General features: G+C 49.1%; 2 protein-coding genes across 3 annotated transcripts in view; one reads left to right on the forward strand and one right to left on the reverse strand.

The window, feature by feature from the left end:
- Positions 1-1,750: 1,750 nt before the first annotated feature.
- gsap (gamma-secretase activating protein) lies at positions 1,751-17,977 on the forward strand. Of its 2 annotated transcripts, XM_011613417.2 has the most exons (32): positions 1,751-2,042; positions 2,480-2,550; positions 3,068-3,124; positions 3,192-3,261; positions 3,337-3,384; positions 3,452-3,540; positions 3,735-3,804; positions 3,883-3,932; positions 3,996-4,193; positions 4,269-4,315; positions 4,433-4,518; positions 4,613-4,615; positions 4,810-4,887; positions 4,969-5,049; positions 5,121-5,213; positions 5,291-5,459; positions 5,538-5,628; positions 6,916-6,985; positions 7,699-7,778; positions 7,858-7,938; positions 8,135-8,251; positions 8,427-8,482; positions 9,256-9,287; positions 10,421-10,482; positions 11,391-11,486; positions 13,277-13,347; positions 13,533-13,627; positions 14,322-14,441; positions 14,924-14,985; positions 16,153-16,257; positions 16,772-16,865; positions 16,939-17,977. In XM_011613417.2, exons 1-32 carry the CDS (start codon positions 1,955-1,957, stop codon positions 17,031-17,033), a joined length of 2,625 nt encoding a protein of 874 aa, XP_011611719.1. In that variant the 5' UTR covers positions 1,751-1,954; the 3' UTR covers positions 17,034-17,977. The 2 variants fall into 2 exon arrangements, with proteins under 2 accessions (XP_011611719.1, XP_003972953.2); XM_003972904.3 differs by lacking the exon at positions 4,613-4,615.
- A 286-nt stretch (positions 17,978-18,263) lies between these two features.
- ccdc146 (coiled-coil domain containing 146) overlaps positions 18,264-19,889 on the reverse strand; it is a 32,991-nt gene continuing 31,365 nt past the window's right edge. The window contains exon 23 of the mRNA XM_011613457.2: positions 18,264-19,650. Within this exon, the coding sequence (XP_011611759.2) occupies positions 19,450-19,650 (201 nt within the window). The 3' untranslated portion in view covers positions 18,264-19,449. The remainder of the gene's footprint in view (positions 19,651-19,889) is intronic.

A 19,889-nucleotide genomic window follows, 5' to 3' on the forward strand; every position in this document is an offset into this window, starting at 1 on the left:
GACGAGACTGCCTACAGGAGGGAGGTGGCTCGACTGGTGTCCTGGTGCGGACACAACAACCTGCAGCTGAACGCTCAGAAGACAGTGGAGATGATTGTGGACTTCAGGAAAGTCACAGCCCCTTTGCCCCCCCCTTGCCCTCATGGACTCCCCCATCACCATCGCGGACTCCTTCCGCTTCCTGGGCACCACCATCACCCGGGACCTTAAGTGGGAGCCAACCATCAGCTCCCTCATCAAGAAGGCCCAGCAAAGGATGTTCTTCCTACGGAAGCTGAGGAAGCTCAAACTGCCTCCCAGGATGTTGGCACAGTTTTATACGGCCATCATCGAGTCCATCCTCACCTCCTCCATCCTCCCCTCCTCCATCCTCACCTCCTCCATCACCGTGTGGTACGCTGGCGCCACCGTCAGGGACAGACTGAGGCTGCAGCGCGCTACAGAAAGTGATGGGCTGCAGGCTTCCATCCATCCAGGACCTGTATATCTCCAGGACCCGGAGGTGTGCAGGTCAGATCACGGCCGACCCTTCCCACCCTGGTCACGGACTGTTTTCCCCCCTCCCCTCAGGCAGGAGACTACGGTCCATTCGGACCAAAACCTCCCGCTACATGAACAGCTTCTTCCCCTCTGCCATCAGGCTGCTGAACACCAAGTGACTCATCACTTAAGCACCACATACAGCAGCCAGTCGGACCCATGAACATCACATTACTCCTGCATTGACCTGCACTATTTCTTACTATTTATGTATATACTGTATATATGTCTTATTTTATTTTATTTATCTTATTCTAGTGTTGTCTTCTTTATGTTGAATGTCACAGCGTCACACCAAGACAAATTCCTAGCTTGTATAATACTGTGTATTACATGAACAATGGCAATAAACCTGATTCTGAAGATGTTGTCCACAATAAGATCTTTGTTCTTAATTTCCATGCGTTTCCATGTGCAGTTCTTAAAATGACCACTGGGCGGCAGGATTGATCGCTGGAGCGACAAAGTCATACACCAGTGTGTGGTTTAAAGTGTTAATTTGTATTCACAGTATTTACATTATCATGTTGTTTTTGCACGCCACCTTGGTATCGTAATTGCTCATCGTCACACGTTTTTAATCATGACAGATGTCATCAACAATTCGTAATTCATTTTATTTTTTTGTTTGTATGAAATATTCTATATTTCAGTGTTGGTGCAGTAAGTTACCTTGGACTGTTATAGCATTATTATTACTAAATCGTCTTTAAAAACACTAAATATAATCAGCATGCTTGAAACTGAAACTTCTACAAATGCCCAGAGGATATTTTTTATTTCCCCCCCCCCCCCCCTGCTTCTCTTCTAATTCTTTACAATCTTATTGCTTTACTCCACAGAATCTAAGTTTATGCATAATATTATTGTTATGCTGTATTTACATGTGTGAACTTACATTCATTTGCTGCGTTGCAAGTTCGAGGTCCTTTCCATAACTCCATGAGTGTGAAGCTCAGCACAATCCTAAATAGGTAACTCAATAAAGCAAACAACGGGGAGCTGTGTTCTTCTGTATAAACATGAGTAAACATGGAGAAATGGTGAAAAGTGGAGTTTAGGTGTCTGGATGTCCCCGGCCATCAGCGGGGCAGTGAGACATTCCAGGCTGCTGGACTGACGCTTTGCTCGGCGAATCACTGCGAGCCTTTCAGTGATTCCATAAGTTGGGAGGAGCCAAGAGAGACAAACTTGACGATTCTGCACGTATATAGTTGCTTCTGGATTGAAATAAGGAAGTTAAAAAGTCGCTACGCTGCTATCGTGGCTCCTTCAAGTCCCCAAACGCAACACGTGGAAGCTTTCGGTCACATGATGCCTTCACGGACAACGACTGGCAGGTGCTGCTTCTCTCCGGTGGAGTGAAACAACTCGGATCTTTACTAAAACAAAACGGGGAGAAAACTGGATCCCCATGCTGAAACTAAAGCCCAAGTTTGACCTGGACAAGGACGTGGTGTCTGACATCCTCAGGAAGGAAGCATCGGTCTGCAGAGTGAAAGGTGAGGCGTTCAGGTGCCGCCGTCAGCAGATTTATCCGACCCTGTAGAGCCCGAAAAGTTCCAGATTTAGTGTTTGTAAAGAACAGTAATGGGTCATAAACGCTGTATACGTCTATAAAAGTATATAATGATCGATACATCGACAGAACGATCTCTCCAGGTTGTGGTTTAACATTTTAAAATCACGTATTTTCAATCCTCGCATTTATTTATGACCAGTAGGTGGCGCTTTGTGCTTTACAAAAATACTTTATGTATTTACATACTGCAAATACAGTAAGAAAAAAAATCCCCAGAATGTATAACCATACAACTAGATTGATAAGTTTTATTATTTTGATATTAAGTTTCAGTACCAGATGTTTCTCCGTGTATTGCGTCATAACTATTTAATAAAACACTTATGTTGTATTTTCCATAATTGGTGTTGTCTGCAGAGTACTTTGGAGCGGTGGACGCTTGTTTTCTCAACATCGAGCGAGATGGAGGCATTCTTTTCTCCTGGAAAGTGAGTTTTTTTACCCCTTATTTCCCAACATCTTTTTTTTTTCTGCGGGTCATAAAAGATGCAAAATGCTGCCTTTGTGTTTTTGTGACATTTCCTTTGAAGGCGTGTGTGAGGTTTCTATTCAATAACACACATGTCGCCCCTCGTCTCTAATTCTGCTCTCATATTTGATCAGCTTTTCTGGAAATGTCTGTGTCCTCCCTGGAATTCCAAATAAAGTGTCTGTCTGGTGCAGCCTCTCAACGCCGCATACATTTTTAATGATGGCTGTGCCACAGTCTGCGGGTTTGGGAGGTTACAGACAGCCTGTGAAGGCAGCATTGTCTTTATTCACTGAATTCCTTCCATTCTTTCCACGAGTGGAACTGATAAGCTTCTAAATCCCCCCCCATGACAAAAAATAATAGTTACTGCAGTGAAATGGAGAAGAAGCAGGGGGTCACGCGGGGGTTAAAAGGTCACGCGTGACGTCTCGTACGTGCTTTGAAGGCATCATTAACGGATCCTCTTCTGACAGGGGGCAGCGGGGACCACCAGGATTGGCAAATATGACCCCAACACCAGGCAGAACAAGGTACAAGTGTCCAGTATCTGTGTGTGCGTGTGTGTGTGTTTTGAGACCCGTCTTGTCCCCCCACCAGCTCCTGTACACGTTTGACAAGCTGGTGTGTGTGAGCAGCTGCTCCCTCAACAAGGAGGAGACCCTGCTGGGTGAGTGTGCCCCCTGCACGCCTCGCCGCCGCCTCGAATATCCCAAACATCCCATCTTTTGTTCTCTGCTCTCAGCCATCAGCTTGACGCAAAACACCAGCGCGGCGGATCATCTCGACCCAGGTAACGGCCTTCTCTGCGTCTTTAAACCGCATCGGCCGCCTCTCACTCGCTCCTTCCCTCCCCGCAGCGTCCAAGTGTCTGACCCTGCTGATCGAGATCCATCCCATCAACAACACCAAGGTCCTCAAGGCGGTGGACTGCAGGGTCAAAGTGCAGGTAGATCACCAAGACTAAAAGAAACACTGACTCTGAACCATCAGTGTTGATTTAGGCCACGTGAGAAACTGGAATTCTGACTGGGAAAAGGTCAAAAATGGACCATAGTTCCCTCACATCTCCAAATGTTTTCTCCCCCGATGGTCCTGATCTTCTCCCACCGCTGAACATTCATCTCACCGTCACGTTCCCAGTTCCTTGATTCCGGATCGGACAGGAGATCCGTGTTGGAGAGTCACCTGCTGCTGCTGACGGAGGACGGCTGTGAGTTTAACCGCACCGGGTCTTAAAATGGCCACAGAACAGATCACCCTTCCTGACGCCTCCTGCGGGTGCTTGCAGATGTGGACCTCTACCACGTTCTGCTGGCGAGACAGGAAGGCTACAGAGTGGTGAGTTGGGCCGGCAAGATTTGCATTCCCAACCGGGGGCGTGAGCGCGTCTCCGTCAACCAGGTGGTGTCCAACCCCGAGCGCCTGTCCAGGACCGCGGAGAGGGTCGTGGAGGACTTCTGCTGGATCCAGTGGGACGGACACACGCAGAGGATCTACTACCTGACCCGGCAGGGAGGGTCGGAGCACAGATGTCTCCCGCAGGACAAGTTCCTGCTGCGATGCGTTCAATTCCACCTCAGCCATCACTGGGAAACCGCGGTGAGTCGATTCTCCGTCTCCGGGTTTTATTATGTTTGTCATCGCCTGATAAAAGCTCCTTTTTATGACCCGCAGTTGGAACTCCCACTGGAGTTGCCTCCTAATCCGTTCCGGACTGTCAAGTAAGGCGGAGAACGACTTTAAAAATAATGCTGCGTCAGCAGGTCCCTAAACGCCTCGCTGGTGTCGACCGACGCGCACGTGCGGAGATTTGAACTAACGGGGGTTATCGCGTTCAGGTTCATCAACCTGGGCTTCGACCGCTTCCACGCCGACAGACCCGGGTGCGATCTGGTCAGGATGGAAGTGTTCACCAGCAGAATAGGTAACACCCGAACATGCTGACGCACATCCTCGGTCCTGGTCTGGGACTAATTCTCCATATCTCTGTTCGTTTGCATCCTTCCTTGGGGAAACAGGAAGTAAGTCTGCGACTCAAACCCCGTGTTTAATGACGAATGAAGGGGAAAAATTGGAAAAAAAACAGAGCACGGAAAATCGAGTGTGATGCACTGTTCACGTTCTGGGGGGGGGTCCAATGTGGGGACGGGTGCTTGATTCACATACGACCTGCAGGTCCTCGGCGCTGAGCCGCGTCTTTCCCGTCCTCTCTCAGGAAGCATGTGCGTGTGCTACAGCCAGCCGCGGCCGGACGACCCGGAACTGACGTACACGGTGGTCCTGGTTCACAAAGGTGCGCCGGGTTGGGTCTGGAACACCTTATATGGCGGATGAATCCGTCCCTTTCAGCCTCTTCACTCCCTCTTTCCTTCAGACTGCAGCAAGACATTCAGAGTGCGTCTGGACCGGAACCAGCTGACAACCAGGCAGCTCCATCCGGTCTTCATCCCCACAGGTCTCACGCACACACACACACACACACGTTACCACGGCGACCGTGTCTGATCCGTGACCCTGATGCTGCAGGTTACTACATCCTGGTGTACCTGCAGGGACACTTCCTCCATTGTGTCAACACCAGGCAGCAGGAGATGCTCTGCCACTCCCTCTTCCTCTCAGGTAAGCTCTTTTTTGGGAACGCGCGCCTTCCGAACCGCCACGATTTTGGCAAAAACGTCTCCCCTCCCCACCTGGAGGCGCCGAGGCGGAGTTGGACCTGCGGTGCCATCCCGCCGACGTGGCGGTGCTGCACGCGGAGGAGGAGTCTGTCTGCCGCCTGCTGGACCTGAACGGCGGGAGGATCCACGCCGCTGAGGTCAACCCCGAGTTCCTGCTGCAGATCCTGCGGTCGGACGCTCCCTCCAGGTGAGCGGGATTTAAGACATTCGCCCATCCGTGCACACGCATGACGACACCCTTTCTTGTGCGCCTCCCCCGCTCAAGGTGTCCCGGCGGTAAGACGGAGCCTCAGCGCCTGGCTGCCCTCCACTGCCTGCAGGTCTACCTGGGAAACGATCCGAAGTTAGAGCTGAAGGTGCAGGAATGCTAATATTGGCCAGCGTTCGCGGCGTTTTTATTCCCGCCGCCTGCAGTTCCTCCTCGGTTCAGCAGGTGGCAGACTTGAGCTGAAAGGCAGAAAGAAAAGAAAGAATTCCAAGTCGGTGGGACTCAAACCGAGCTCCAATGAACGACACTTCGGTCCTCCCGTGGAGCTCGGTGCTGAAAATGAGTCTGTTAGAACTTAAATTAAGACGTTTCATCCGCACCGGAGGATTGTAAATTCTTTCTTTGGAGGTTAAATGAGTCACCGGCTTCATTAGTGCAGCTAGCGCTGGGAAATTGGACACCACATATAGTTTTTGTGTTCTATATAGACCCTTAATAGGGTCTGCTGCAAAAAATGGTGGCTCCAATAAAGGTGATTGCCTGTTTATACTGTTTTTTTTTTACTTTGCTCGCAGCTGTCTCAATTATAGGAGAGCGATGAGCTCTAATATCGCTTCTTTTTCTTCTTCTTCTTCTTATAAGTGTTCAGCTGTGTCTGATTCTCTGGACACCATCTGGCCTCGAATTGACTTTGGCAAGCAGCAGGAAAAGGTTTTTCCTGTTGCTTTTCCCGTCATTTGTTTTTCACGTCTCGGGAATGTAAACACCAAAGTGAAGAATTCCAAGGAATTCTGGTGGAACTGGGGGTCGTTACAGACTCCAAATCACTCAAATCACCTCTGGAAAGTGGCGACGAAACTTCTGGCAAAGAGCTAGATGACATTGTGCGCATTCCAGATGAGGTCCAAAGTCGGAATTTTCCACAAAAAAAATCGGCTGCATCGTCGCTTTAATGTGACGTTTGTGTCGGAAATTCAGGGGAGCCTCCATTTTGTGATTCTTCACGTTGACAGAAGCTGAAGCTGAGCATTGCTAGTTTAAGCTAGTAATGCTAACGGCAGCAGTGGCTCAAAGAAGATCTGAAATTTGGATCCAGAAAACTGTCAATGAAGATATAATGTTGTCCAAATTCTGACATCACAGCAAACTTGAATGCACCACAAGCTACAATTCAGAGATTAGCATAGCATAAACCTGATCCAAGCACCTTCCCAGTCGTTTGCAAACATAATAAACAGGTCATTTAAACTTTAAATGAGGGATGTTTCAGGAATCATTTTCCTCGACTTGGGGATCAATATTATCAAAACTATCTTTTTGAATCCAAAGATCTTTGTGAGCGACGACCTGCCAACGATAAAAGATACAAGTGTTTAGCACGGCGGCTATGCTGCCCCCCTGTGGCTCTGACCCGTCTCCTCTGTTTCTGCTCCAGATCATCGAGTGGCTGTGCGACAACGTGAACACCTTCAGCTGCTTTGATCAGATCCAGGAGTTTATTCTAGGTCAGTTCCAGCAGAAAGACGGCGGCCCGCGGTCCCCCCAGATACGCCCCATCCTCCTCTTCCTCTCCTGCATCCTCTTTTATCTCCTTTGAAGAATTTTGGTGACTTTTGAGAACTTGGAAACTTCTCGACAGCAGCCCAACAACACATTTTCACGCTTCGCAGCTGCCCGAGTCCTTCTGATTGATTCGAGACCGTCATTTCTCACGAACCATCTCATATTCATGTCAATATTTCCATCTCTCGGCAGTTCCGTGATGATCCAAGTGTTAAATGATCAAAGCAGAACTTGCTTTGCATCTCGCCAGGGAGTTTTCTGTTGTTTCCAGCGAGTTTGAGCCCAGTCAGGAGTCCCACAGACCTCCGTTTACCTCCTCTATCAGGATCCCAGCGGGGGGTCGGCCATTATCGCCTTTTCCAGGTTCACCACCTGGAAACCAGAGGCTGTTCCAGGCAACAGTCCGGGCGCTCGTCTCAGGAACAGCGTCAGCGGGACTTTCAGAACAAAAGTGCCAAGTGGCGTTCACGCCTGGCGGATTTTAGTCTTTAATTGAATTTGGTTTTTCCTCTTTTGACTTAAAGGGACAGTGAACACAAGCTGGCGTTCAAGTTTTTGGTGAAGCACTGAAAGTAGATATCAGCTTCAATCAGGCTTTGATTAAATAAAAGCTAAAATTTCTCTCTCTCTCTCACACACACACACACACACACAGCTTCTCTGTACAGAATTAGCTATGAGAAGTCTCTTGGCCTGGATAAAGTCCTCCCTTACTCTTCTGTGATAAACAAGAAGGTAACACACACACACACACACACAGGGAGTGAGTTCCCCACACGTTTAAAACACACACGTGTGTGTGTTTGTGTTTCAGGAGGTGCCGTCGTGCCTCCTGGAGATCCCCGGCGTCCTGTGCACCACTGAGCTACACCTTGAACCCGCGTTCAAAGGGAAGGTAACGTCTTCTGAACACGTCTCGGCATAAAGACGCCCGCTGACCTGATGCACTTGTTATTACTCTATTGTTATTACCACGTGTTATTACTTGTGACTTGAGGAGCTATATGGGCTTCATTTGCAGTGAGGATGCTTTAATCCTCATTAAACGCTGTCCTTGCTCCATCCCTGTGTGTGTGTGTGTGTGTGTGTAGGCCAGACATCCCCAGGGTTTTTGGTCAGAGCTTCAGTGGAACACAGAGAGGACCAAATATCTGAACGCTGTTCCCAACCCCAGATTCAGAACCTCGCTCATTCAGACGGATAAACCAGTGAGTCTCCCTCATCTACCGGTTTACCCAGAAGCCTTAGCTGTCGCAGGGAAAGTCGGCCTCGCCCTTTTTCCACCCACGGGCCGTTCGGAATGAATCGCTCTGAATCCTGAACCGCAGCACTCCGAGCGCGCTCCAAAGCCTTTCTGTCCTCCCATGATGCTTTGCGTTTCAGAGGTCCGAGAGGAGATCGTCCGGCCTGATGGACCAGCTGGAGGAAAACACCAAAAAGTACGTCCGCACTGCATCAGTTTCATACACCTGCAAATTTTAGGGGGGTTTTGGCATTTAAGTACTTTTTAAAGCAACCCCACGAATAAGCCCCGCCCACTCCCAAGATTTCTGCACATTAACTGTCAACTTAAGTGTTTTTATCAGTTATTTGGTGCAATAATAAGTTGTGAAATGTCTCCGGTGACAGCTGACAGCAGGAGGCGCTTTAGAAACGGCACAATTTCCTTCCAAAAAAGTAAATAAAATTGTGTTATTCAGCGCGTCCTGAGTGGAATCCAGAGCTGTCAGGGCTCGCCATAATTACGCCTCTGCTTATTTTTCACAAGGCGTGATGAATATAAATGTGCACCAGGACGGCGAAGCGCAGATGCTCCGTTTATCCTCGCACAGTGTTTGCGAACGACTCTGGCGAGCGCCGAAAGAACCCAGAGACAAAAAAGCATCTGTTTTTGAGTCTCCCGGGAGTTCTCACCTCCCTAAACGCTTCCTATCACATTCACTGGTGCTTTGAACGTCCTGTCGCGCCGCCCAGAACCAAAATGGAACATCTTTCCCTCCCTGTAAAGGAATCGCTTTGATGTCTCACCCGATTCTGCTTTGATGTTGGAATTTTCTTTTTTTTTCTCCATGAAACTGCTGTAAAGTTGATTAGAATCCTCATTATGGGTCACAAATGGTCCTAACTCCAACAGTGAAACATAAAACGTCATAATAATAAGTCCTGTCATAACAATGGACCAAAACAGAGCTTTTCTCTTCTTATTTTGCAGAGTTCTATCAATGGTGGACACCTGGTGTCTCGGTAAGACGCCGCACACGCAACAGCAAATCCACACTGGGACAAATGGACACACACTCTGACAATTAAAATAAAATAAAAGGCCCCTTGGAAAATTCCTTAAAACAGAGAGAGGGAAAAGAGTGGAGCGTGTTAAAGAATGCGCCTGTTACGTAACGCTAAAGGTCGGCACCCCCCTCCCCTCCTGACGTCTGTTTTATGCGCGTCTGCTTTTCGTCGGACCCCGGCGCGGGACCGGGCCTGACGTCAGAGTTGCCTCACACGGGGCGATCCCACGCGGCCGACATCGCCGCGCTCGCATCCTTCGCCGCGGCTAACGCTAACCATCAGGGGGTTTATATCACGTTACATCACACGTTGCCGGGGCAGAACAGGGAGAATCCTGACATTTATGGAAGGAAACGGACGCGTTCGTCTAAATGTTTGCGTTACGGATGCCAAACACAGTTCATCGACCTGTTCCCGGTCCGATGTTGGCTGGAACAGAACTTTTATATCAGTGTTCTGGTCTTCTGGACGACAGATGTGATCCGTCGTGGCGGCGTCAGCTCTTTGCCTGTCAACACTTGATCATGTTTACCTCTAATTTCTGTCACTGGCGGAGATAAGAACAATCAGCGCGGGCCTAAAGTGGGTCGAACCCGAGCAGAACACGAGTACGAGCTGACAGACAGGCACCGAATGGGCGGATTTGTCAGTTAACTCTGGCCCGTCTGCATCTGTAACATGAAGAAAAACGGCTCCTCGCATGAATAAGTCTTCAAAAGATGTGTGAGCGCGTCTGTGTCCCTGCATGCAAATGCGCAGTAATTCATCTTCAGCGCCGGAACCAGGGCCCGGTCCAGACATTAAACAAACCTGTGGCATGCATACACAATCACACAGCAGGAATGTAGCATCGGGACGCCCCCGACTTTGGATGCTTTTGAAGAGTGACTGCACCAAAAGGAATCTATTAATGCCTGAAACCCGCTTCTCTTCATTATTAAAACCCGAATAGACGGCAGAGCCGCGGTCCTGCCGCCGCAGGTTCCGGTTAGCGTCGCCGCCTTACCTGTTCCCTCGCGACGGGACGCAGCTTCAAGGGTTTCATCAAACGCTGCTTTCATGAGTGTTCTCATTGTCGCCTCCGCTAGATAAGAAGCTGGTGCCGCTTTTTCAGGAGGAGGACCGTCAACAGAGGGCGCTCATCGGCCTGGTGAGACCTTAAACACTCGCACACGTCATTACACACCCTTAGGCTAGCATTGCAGTTGCCTGTTTGAGGCTAAAGATGATGCAGATGTCATGAAAGGAGGTGGAGGTTGTACTTCCTGTCACTCAAAGAGCCCCCGTCTGGGTTGTTCTTTTTAGTAGAGGTGGACATAACAGCACTGGAGGCAAAATGACAAAACATTTCTTGACATACAGCGCACTTAAGAGCTAAAGTGAAACGCTGATGCTAGTCATCTTTTGAGATTAAAGTCCTGCTACGCTTCGGATGAGTCAACACTTTTGAAAAAAAAAAAAAAGGGCATCTAGGGGTCCTTGCGCTGCAGTTTTGTTTTTTTTCCCCCGTTTATTTGATGGACAGTTTCATATTCCCCCTTTTTTCCCTGCGCTCAGCATCACTTTTTCAAGAGCAGATAGCTTCGGTGAAATGGAGTTTAGGATAGATGCTAGCGGTCTCTCGGCTATTCTTGGACCGATCCCCCACGTCTCCTCGTTCCCCGCAGCTCTTCTCCCGTCACTCCTTCTTTTTAATCTTATATCCTCCTCCGTGACGCTCCGCTCACCTCTCCCTCCTCGTCCCAACCGCCTGAAATCACGTTTCTGGTCTTTGCGTTAGCTTCCTCCGCCGCTCTCGCTCACACCACAGGACTCCCTTCGCCTCGCGTCTCTGCGCTCGAATCAATTTCAGGGGGAGATCTGGAGGTGAACTTGATTTGAACCCGCCGCGTGTGCGCTAAAGTATGTTTCAAACACAGAACGGCAGACTGAGACAGCTCCACACACACACACACACACACACACACACACACACACACACACACACACACACAGAGTGTAGTTTGGCTGCTCGGATTGCCAAAAATATGACATTTTTTGCTCCTTTTCTGAATCCAGACGGTTGACAAGCTTCGGGAACATCTCAACAGACATCTCCCTCGCATCGGAAAAAAGAAGGTTGACTTGCTGGTTGTCAGCTATGTGGCCAAACTGGTGGGTCGTCTGTGTGTTTTTATGATCAAAAATCTTCAAAACCTGTTCTTTGAATGAGGTGACACACAGGACTCGAGTGTATCCTGGAGGTTTTAGCTTCCTTTTCTGTCACTGGTGATATAATTTACCTCTATAATTAACCCTAGTGGTGGTTGAGTGGTACTGCGCCTCTTTAGGACGAATCATTACCGTAACCTGTTGTTTTTCTCTCACTATTTTAAACACTAACCTAAAAATCTTTCCGCATGCTGCTGGAATCCCAATGAGTGTTTTTATTTTTACTATCGACCTCTGTGATTTGCTGCCCAGTCAGAAACAGCAGGTAGCTTCTGCATCTCGACCCTCAGTGGCTTCAGCGGCCTTTAGAGGTTCTTTAAGTCGGCATTTTTTAGTATTCCAGGTTGGTATGTCTCCTCCCAGCTCAGTCTGCTGGAAGTAGCCAGACAGAGCAGAACACTGTTGCAGTATTAAACCAGGCCGAGGCGGCTGGACCTGGACCGGACTTTCAGGAATCTCTCCTGCTCCCAGCTGTTCGGCCACGATTTGTCAGGGAACGTTCAGGAACGTTCAGGAAGGCTTCCTGAAAGGGCGGCGGGGCGTCGGCACGTTGCTGACTCACGCCTGGAGAACGCTGGGTGGTACTTTCACCAAGAAGATCGATCTCCCTTCCACAAACACGGAACGCCGTGCCTTCCTGTCAGGGCTGATCCAGACTAACGACGTGTCGAGTTCAGGGCGAAACAGATTATCTGGAGCCACAATCACACATCCCAGCGCAATAGGCCATTAATACTCTCGTCACTGGGGTCGTGTCCTTGTTGCCACGGGCAACCAGAATAAATACTGGTCGGTAGGTGAGCGTGAATTCCTAAAAGCCGAATAAGGGTTTGATTTATTAAAATGTTGCACGCGGCAAATTGAATCGAGCTCAAATATTCGAAAGAAGAATTTTCTAAACCCGAAGTTATTAAAACTTTGTGGAGCCGCAGAGTAAATTCAGCCTCTTTGAGGAGGCTCATTAAGGAAAAAAGTGATTCCGGATTTTAGTGGGAAGGGGAGAACGTTTGTGAGACTTTCTTTGGTGCACAGAAGTTCCGGACCGGATCGGCATGAAGGTCGGAAGTTAACAGGAAGATGGTGAAAGAAGAGAGGAACGAGCCGGATCCGGCGACCCTCGTCAATCAGTTACCCGGGATTTTGGAAAACCACAGCGCGTTTCCACCGAAATCCCCGGGGAAAAAATATTTTCCTTAAACTTCAGAAAAAAGTTGGACTTTTCTTAAAGGAGTTCCTGGAAACGTTATTGAAAAAGGAGCTTGTTTGTCCGTTACGTAAGCGGGCTTAATTGGAAATCCCACCCAGAGGTCACTGGAGGACACCGCCCCCCCCGCTGGGGGCACAGGATGTGAACGAGGGGGGGTGTGGAGGGGGGGGGGGCACATCTTCTTCCTGTTATTCTGCAGGTGATGAGTGGAAGATGTACGAGTTCCAGCGCGCAGCGGGCAGGATGAGTCAGGTGCACCGCAGCCGTCCCGGATGCGGACGATGGAGCCGGGGGGGCGATTAAACGTGTGGTCGCGCCCCATTTAACAGCCCGAGCTGCTCCTGTTTGATGGAGACGAAAGAAATGGGAAGTGGCGGAGGCTAATCAGGAAAAAGTGCATGTGTTGCATTTCTCTGGAAGGTTCCAGGACTGTGACACGCTGTGGGTTTGGGAGAAAACTGCATTTAAGCCTGTGTGTGTGTGTGTGTGTGTGTGTGTGTGTGTGTGTGTGTGTGTGTGTGTGTAGCTGGAGCTCATCAGACACATGCTGGAGTCAGTCTGGCTGAAGTTCAAGCTCGGTCCCTGCGTCTTGTGCTTGTGAGTAGACCTCGCTTCCTTTCCTCGCTTCCTTTCCTCCGTGTGTGTCGGCCGACGCGCTGACAGGATGTGTGTGTTCGTTTTCACGCACGTGTGATCGCTCATCGCTCCCCGCCGGGTGGATAATTGTGGATAACGCCTCTTCACGTGGCCAAAACCTCTGTTGTTTTTAATACGCGTTGCAGCACCCAGCGGGCCAGTCCGGCCGAGTGGGCCGTGCTTCACTTCATGTTTCGCATCCTGGAAGCCATGAGGGACCTCTGTCTGCCTCTCCCACCCGGTACCCCCCCACACACACTCATCTCTGTGTTCCTGTCTCTGTGAGGACATAGAACTAATACATTCTCCGGCCCGTCCCCCTGACCCCGACCCTGACCTTTAACCCATTTCTAACCTTTAAACCAAGTCCTAACCCTGAAAGACCCCTTTGAAGTTTGGAGAATCAGCCAAAATGTCCCCACTTTGCTAGTAGAATCCGTAGTTTGATCGTCAATATCAAGCAAGTACAAGAACACATACACACACATTCTGGTTTTCAGTCCTTTAGCCCATCCAGGTAGGGAGCCGGAGCCCCCCCACGGTTCCGCACTAATTTAAGCAGAACGTTGTTAAACGGCAGCTGAGTGCACACGCGGGTGAAAGCAGAATGCATTTTCAATCATTTGCATTCATTTTTCAGGCTGCGTGGCGTCAGCCGGCGCTCACACTCCTGCGATTTTAGTCCATTATGAGGAAAGTCTTGATGATGTTTGCGGAATACTAACCAAACCGAATGAAAAATCCCCGCAGGTGTTAATGTGAACGGCGGAAAAAAAAAAAAAAACAGCTACCAGAAATTGTAATGTTTTAATATTTTATGCTAGGAACAAAACGCTATTAGCATGCCGGTGTGCTGTGGCGAAATGTAGCTTAAAACACGGGTGTGGCTGTTACATTTTTCCCTTTTTTCCCCCATGTCTGCATCTCCTCTGGAGGCTATCACACGCTGTTAGCCGTGTTCGCTGTGCGCTGCCTCCCACATCACACCTTCCTACAGTACATTGACCACGGCGTCCTGCAGCTGACTGAGACATTTGTGTCCCGGCTGATGACAGGTACACACACGCGCTCACCAGCTCGCTCATTTCACCGAGCCCCAGGTGCTAGCATGCTAAATGTCGAGATGATGGGATGGGAACATTAGTTCTCTCTAAGCACATAAAGAACTCAAACTCGGTGTTTGGAGAGACGCTAATCTTGTTTTTCCACGAGTCCACCTGCTGTGCTATCGCGGCTAACGGCGCAGGTCAGCAGAGGAGGTTTTTCTGCACTGGAGTGCAGCAGCTGCTGGGATGGTGATAATAATTTGGCTGTTTAATTTCTGGGATGAAGGAATTAGCCGAGTTGTGCGCCTGCTTCTTGATGCAGTGCGTGTGGGTGTTGACAGCCTGAATAAAGGGGCTTTAAATGCCTTCATACCTGGGATCATCATCCATTGAATCACCTTCACATGAGCAGAACATCCCAAAGCTGGGCTGAGAATCAGCTTTAACTTCCTGCCTAAACGCCTCGTCTCTCTTCTCTCGTGTGTTTCTAGATCTGGACAACAGCGCCGTCAACGAACGACTCAAGTTCAGCGTTCTCAAGAGGCTCCCTCTGGTGCGTTGGAGTGATGTGCAGATGGCTTTGAGTGGTTTGCCTCTAACAATTCTGAGAACTTTTGGGTCGATCCTGCATCCTATAGTTACTTTAGCTTCTTCGTGAGTCCTCCTGTTTGGTATATATCAAGTATCCACATACTCATTCTACTAGCAAACTTAGGACATTATTCCCAAATGGGCCATTTTGGCTGACCCTCACAGCTTCATAGGACACTCTGAGGGTTAATTCCTGGTTTTAAGGTTGGGGTTAGCGGTGGGTTTAGGTTAGGGTTAGTCAGAGGGTTAGTTGGGATGGTCAAAGGATGAGGATTAGGATTATGACAAAGATAGAAATACGAGGATGTGTGTATGTGTGTGTTGCCGCGCAGACACACCTCTTGTGTAACCTCCACGTGTTCCTGTGTGTGTACAGTATATTATCCATTAGTTGCTGCTGCTGTGCGTATTACGTGTGTGTGTGTGTGTGAGAGAGATCAGAGGAATGTCGAGTGTTTAGTGTTTTTGTTCCGTTTCCCGGTTTCCCAATTTTTTTTTTTTGGTTTAGTTTGGCAGCCAGGAGAGATTTAGCAGGTACACACACACGCACACACACACGCACACACGCACACACACACACAGGGGAACATCTTCACTACATGCAAATTCTGTGAGTTTTAAAAGCTTACCAGAGCTACGGTCGTAAAACAATGATGCAGCAAGCTTCACTCGATACTGCGAGCAGCCGTGATTCATCCCTGTCGCCTCGCCTCGTTTTTGCACCGCCTAACACGTTGAAGGAACATTAAAGACGGGAAAAGGAGGCTGGTGACAATTAGTCAGGGAAAGGTTTGGGAGCAGCAACGGAAAACGGGCTTAATTCCCCGGTTCAATTCATGAGGATCTGAGGTTAATAATACAGTAGTTTTCCTGCTTATTTTGGTGCCTCGGAATGTTTTCTTTTCTCTTCTCTTAATGATGCAATCCTTCGGGCGGGATGCAGCCTCAGCTCGGCACCGCGCTCCAATGTCCGGCACTCCCACGGTTCCTACTCAAGGATGTTCGGCCCATAGGAGAGTTGAAGGGGACAGATGTCGAGATGTGTAAGATTGGCTACATGCTAATAAAAACTGACCTGGTTCTGTCTCTCTTTCTGCGTGTGTGTGTGTGTGTGTGTGTGTGTGTGTAGGCTATGGAGCGGGGGATCTACCGTACATGGGACCATCCCATCAGTTCAGCTTCAATTTCCCGGAGTTATGTCAGAACCGTGCTGGAAAAACACAGCAAAACCAGGGTAACGCGACATAATCCTCCTGAAAATACTGCAGAGTTGCAGAAGGTCTGTTTGCATGCTGATGTTCCGGAGCACCAACCCAAGTGCAGCTCATCCTCCCGGGAAGCACACAAATTAGATAAATTCCGAGTCCTTGCCGCAGTGCTTTTCTCTCTTCAGATTCTAGCTATGAATTGATCTCATTTGGATTTTATTCTGAACGGAAGAGTTATCGTTAACTTTCCAGGAAGTTAACTCCAGGAATTTTGTTTTTTCCCAGCCCCCTTTCTTGTGTTTTTGAGACAAATATCTTCTAAAATGGCCCGTGCAGAGCAGAGAAGAGAGCAATAGTCCTCATTCTCCCTCTCTCGCGGTTAGCCTGTGTTTGTTAGCTAACGCTAGCCGACAGAGATGTTTCTGATCCTTTAAAAGGGCAAACAGCAGCCGACTTCATGGAAACACGCGAGTTAAAGCTGGAAGAGCGTAAAAATATTCCAGTAATGAATAATTTAGCTCTTCTTTCCTGCCTCTTCAGGGATTCGCGCTGACCGGCAAAGACGATTCAGGCAGATCGGAGTTCCTGCCTCTTGCCTACCTGGCCAAGCTGCTGTCTGACATAGAACAACAAGGTAGTGCATGTACGTGCGCGTGTTTGTGCGCCCCCCGCAGCCTCGCTCAGCTGCTCTTATGGTTTTCTTCCAGCTCTGAACCCTTTCGAGGAGCACGTGGACGCGGAGTTTGTGCAGGAGACGGCGCTCAAGCAGACGCTCGTCCTGCTGGGTCTGGAGGAAAAATGAAGAGACCCAGCAGGGCGGAGGACGGATGGACGGAGCTTTGGGGGACGAGTGATGGATGCAAACACCGGGAGGAGCCGACCAATGTGCCCCTGAAGGAGGGAGGGGGAGGCAGATTAGATTAAAAGAAAAAGATTGGGAAAATAGGAGGGAAAAACCCCTGACCAAGCCTGGCGGCGGCGGCGGCGTGTTAAACACAACAACAGAGGCAGAATTTAGAGGACAATGGGACAGGTGGTTTCATCAAATTTAGGGGAACTGGATTTTCAGATTTTGGAATCAATAACCGCAGGCAGCAGGTTGGAAGAACGCGGCTCTCCGTCTCCGCCAGCGCTCCGTACAGAGCAGCTCGCGCTTGTTTACGCGCCTCTGCTTCCTGGAACGCTGCCACACGCCACCAATTACTCCGTCCTGGCCGCAGAGCAGCGCCGGATGAACAAAACTGGTTTTTCCTTTCCAACAGAAGAGTCAGAATTTAGGGGGAAAACCAGGGTGGAGGTTTGGACGGCCACGAGGCGCGACCAAAGCGGACGCTCCAAATGTCTCCCAAAGGCGACTCGACGTGTGATTCTCCACAAAAAGAACGCTCTCGCTAAATTCCGTTTCGAGTTCCGCTGCTAAATTTAGCCTGTCGCTAATGTTAGCTGCTGTTAGCGCTCTAGCGCCTTGCAAAATCAGCCTTTGTGATGAATATTAGGGGAAGAATGTTGATAATAAGGGAATGACTTGACCGCACACGCACACGCTCGCACACACATGCTCTCAATCATGACTGAGGTAAGTGGAGAAGTTATTGCGAGTGTGGGCGAAATGATTTATATCTCTGATTTATGAACATTCCTCTGGGGAAAAAAGGGACTCTCCATCACTGACATGCCTGTTTACTCCGTCACTCTCCGACTCAGATGTGTTGTAAAATAAAGAGATTATTTTCTGGTTTATTTTGACCCCGGTGACCCTGGGAGATTATTGCCGTTTACCCTCGGCTCCGGTTGCGTCGGGCTAATTTCCTCAGCACCCTGAAGAAGAAAGTCGAGGGATGTGTCAGGAAATTATCTGGGAACTCAAACATCCCGAGAATGTCGGCGTTTTCATCACCTGAGCGGTCAGGAGACAGGAAGCTCTCGAGCCAGCCGCCGTGCACGTTCTGGGACGGCTACGCCCCCGCTCGATTCTTGGACGCCCGTTCAATACCGGCGGCTCAGTGAGGCTATCGACTCGCTCTCTTGTGGGGAATTCCTCCCAAGTTCATCCGCAGCGCCGCTGTTATGCAAGCAGCGTTACGTGGCCGGCTAATTAGCACAAACAGCTAAAGCCCACATGACAGCTCTCATCTTCAGGTTGCAGCGTGTGATCTCGATGTGGTTTGCAAATGAGCTTATGCAGGACAGACTCAAGTCAAGCAGAAAACCTTTTTTTCAACCGCCTCATTTAAAACCTGTGGCTCTAAAGCATTTGTCTTCAAACCCGCTCTGTTTTTGAGGTCAATTGCCCGCTTAATCTTTGACTTTATGAGACTTTCAGAAGGTCTGGAGGCCTCCGGGCAGCCTGGACGCCACGGTCGGAGGTGGCTGATTCACAGACTAAAGCTGTTTGATATTTTCTCCGTTTGATTTCACTTCCAGACAACGGCTGAGACGCAGGTGTGACTGGGGGAGCGAACAGCAAGAAACCAGATGGACGCAGTTCAAAAGGACCAAAATATGTTAACGGCGGAACTAATTTCACCTCCAGTTTAGATTCGCCGATAAACTAAAGTTCCAGGAAGCTTCAAAAGCCTCCATTTGCCCCATTTTTACCCCAGTTTTTCCTCCTCTGCCAGCCTTCCCAGGTCTCCTCTTGTCATTCCCGATGCTCTTTCATTAGCCGCTCCTGCCCGCTGTATTTACATTTATCTTTCCAGGCACACTTGGCTTCCCTTTGAGCTTTAAATCAAATGAAATTTATTCATCAATAAGTGCGATTACTGGAGGGAAACTACGAAGGATGCATTCCCAGGAAATGAATTTATGTTATCAAACACAAAAGGTGGAAGTGTGACAAGGTGGTTCAGGGCAAAAGAAGCTGGAAACGTGTCCTTATTTGCAGTTGGACGTGATGTTGGACACTTTATCGCTCGTCTGTCCTCTGTTTTTACTCGTTGACACTATTTAGAGTGACTGCAAACAGCATAAACAAGCTTGTACCAGTATCTGTTTTTTTAAAAGAGCAAAATTACAAGCAGATGCAGCCCACAGAGTCTCAGTGACATTCCCAGAATAAAATCACAGTCCTTGTGGCTTTTAGTTGTTTGAATTATGGAGACTCTTCATTCATATTGAAATGACATTAAAAGTACCACAAAGTTGAAGCTAAATATTCGGGGATTCATCCTATGGCAGCAGGAGTGTGACAGATGTGAGCGTACCTGCTCTTCTTTCTACATCTCTACAGATTTCAGCGCTGGTTTGCGGATGTGTCTGATGTTGGCTCCTGCCTGGGAGGGTCTGAAGGGGGCCTGAGCTCCGTAAGGTCTGGGCAGAGGGAGCAGATCCGTCTGGGGGATGTAGGCGTTGGGCCGAGGCTCGGCTGTGGTGTAATCGCCATCAGGCAACTGGTTCCACTCATCCTCCTCCACCATCTGCACACACGCACACAACTTTAACATTTTCTGGCTAAACCCTTAAGCAAAGATCATTTACCCCTGTATTTTTCCCCACAGAGTTATTTATTGTTCACTGTTGAAGCAGGACAGGCGGGTTTAACCTGCCGTCGGGGAGTTGGAGATGCTGCCGTGGAGGTTGGACTTTTCCAGCCTGTGTGAAGTTTTATACGCTCGATTCTATCTGGAGCGTTGGGATCCATGACTGGATTAATAAT

The sequence above is a fragment of the Takifugu rubripes genome, chromosome 18 (genome assembly GCF_901000725.2).
Source record: "Takifugu rubripes chromosome 18, fTakRub1.2, whole genome shotgun sequence".
NCBI lineage: Eukaryota > Metazoa > Chordata > Actinopteri > Tetraodontiformes > Tetraodontidae > Takifugu > Takifugu rubripes.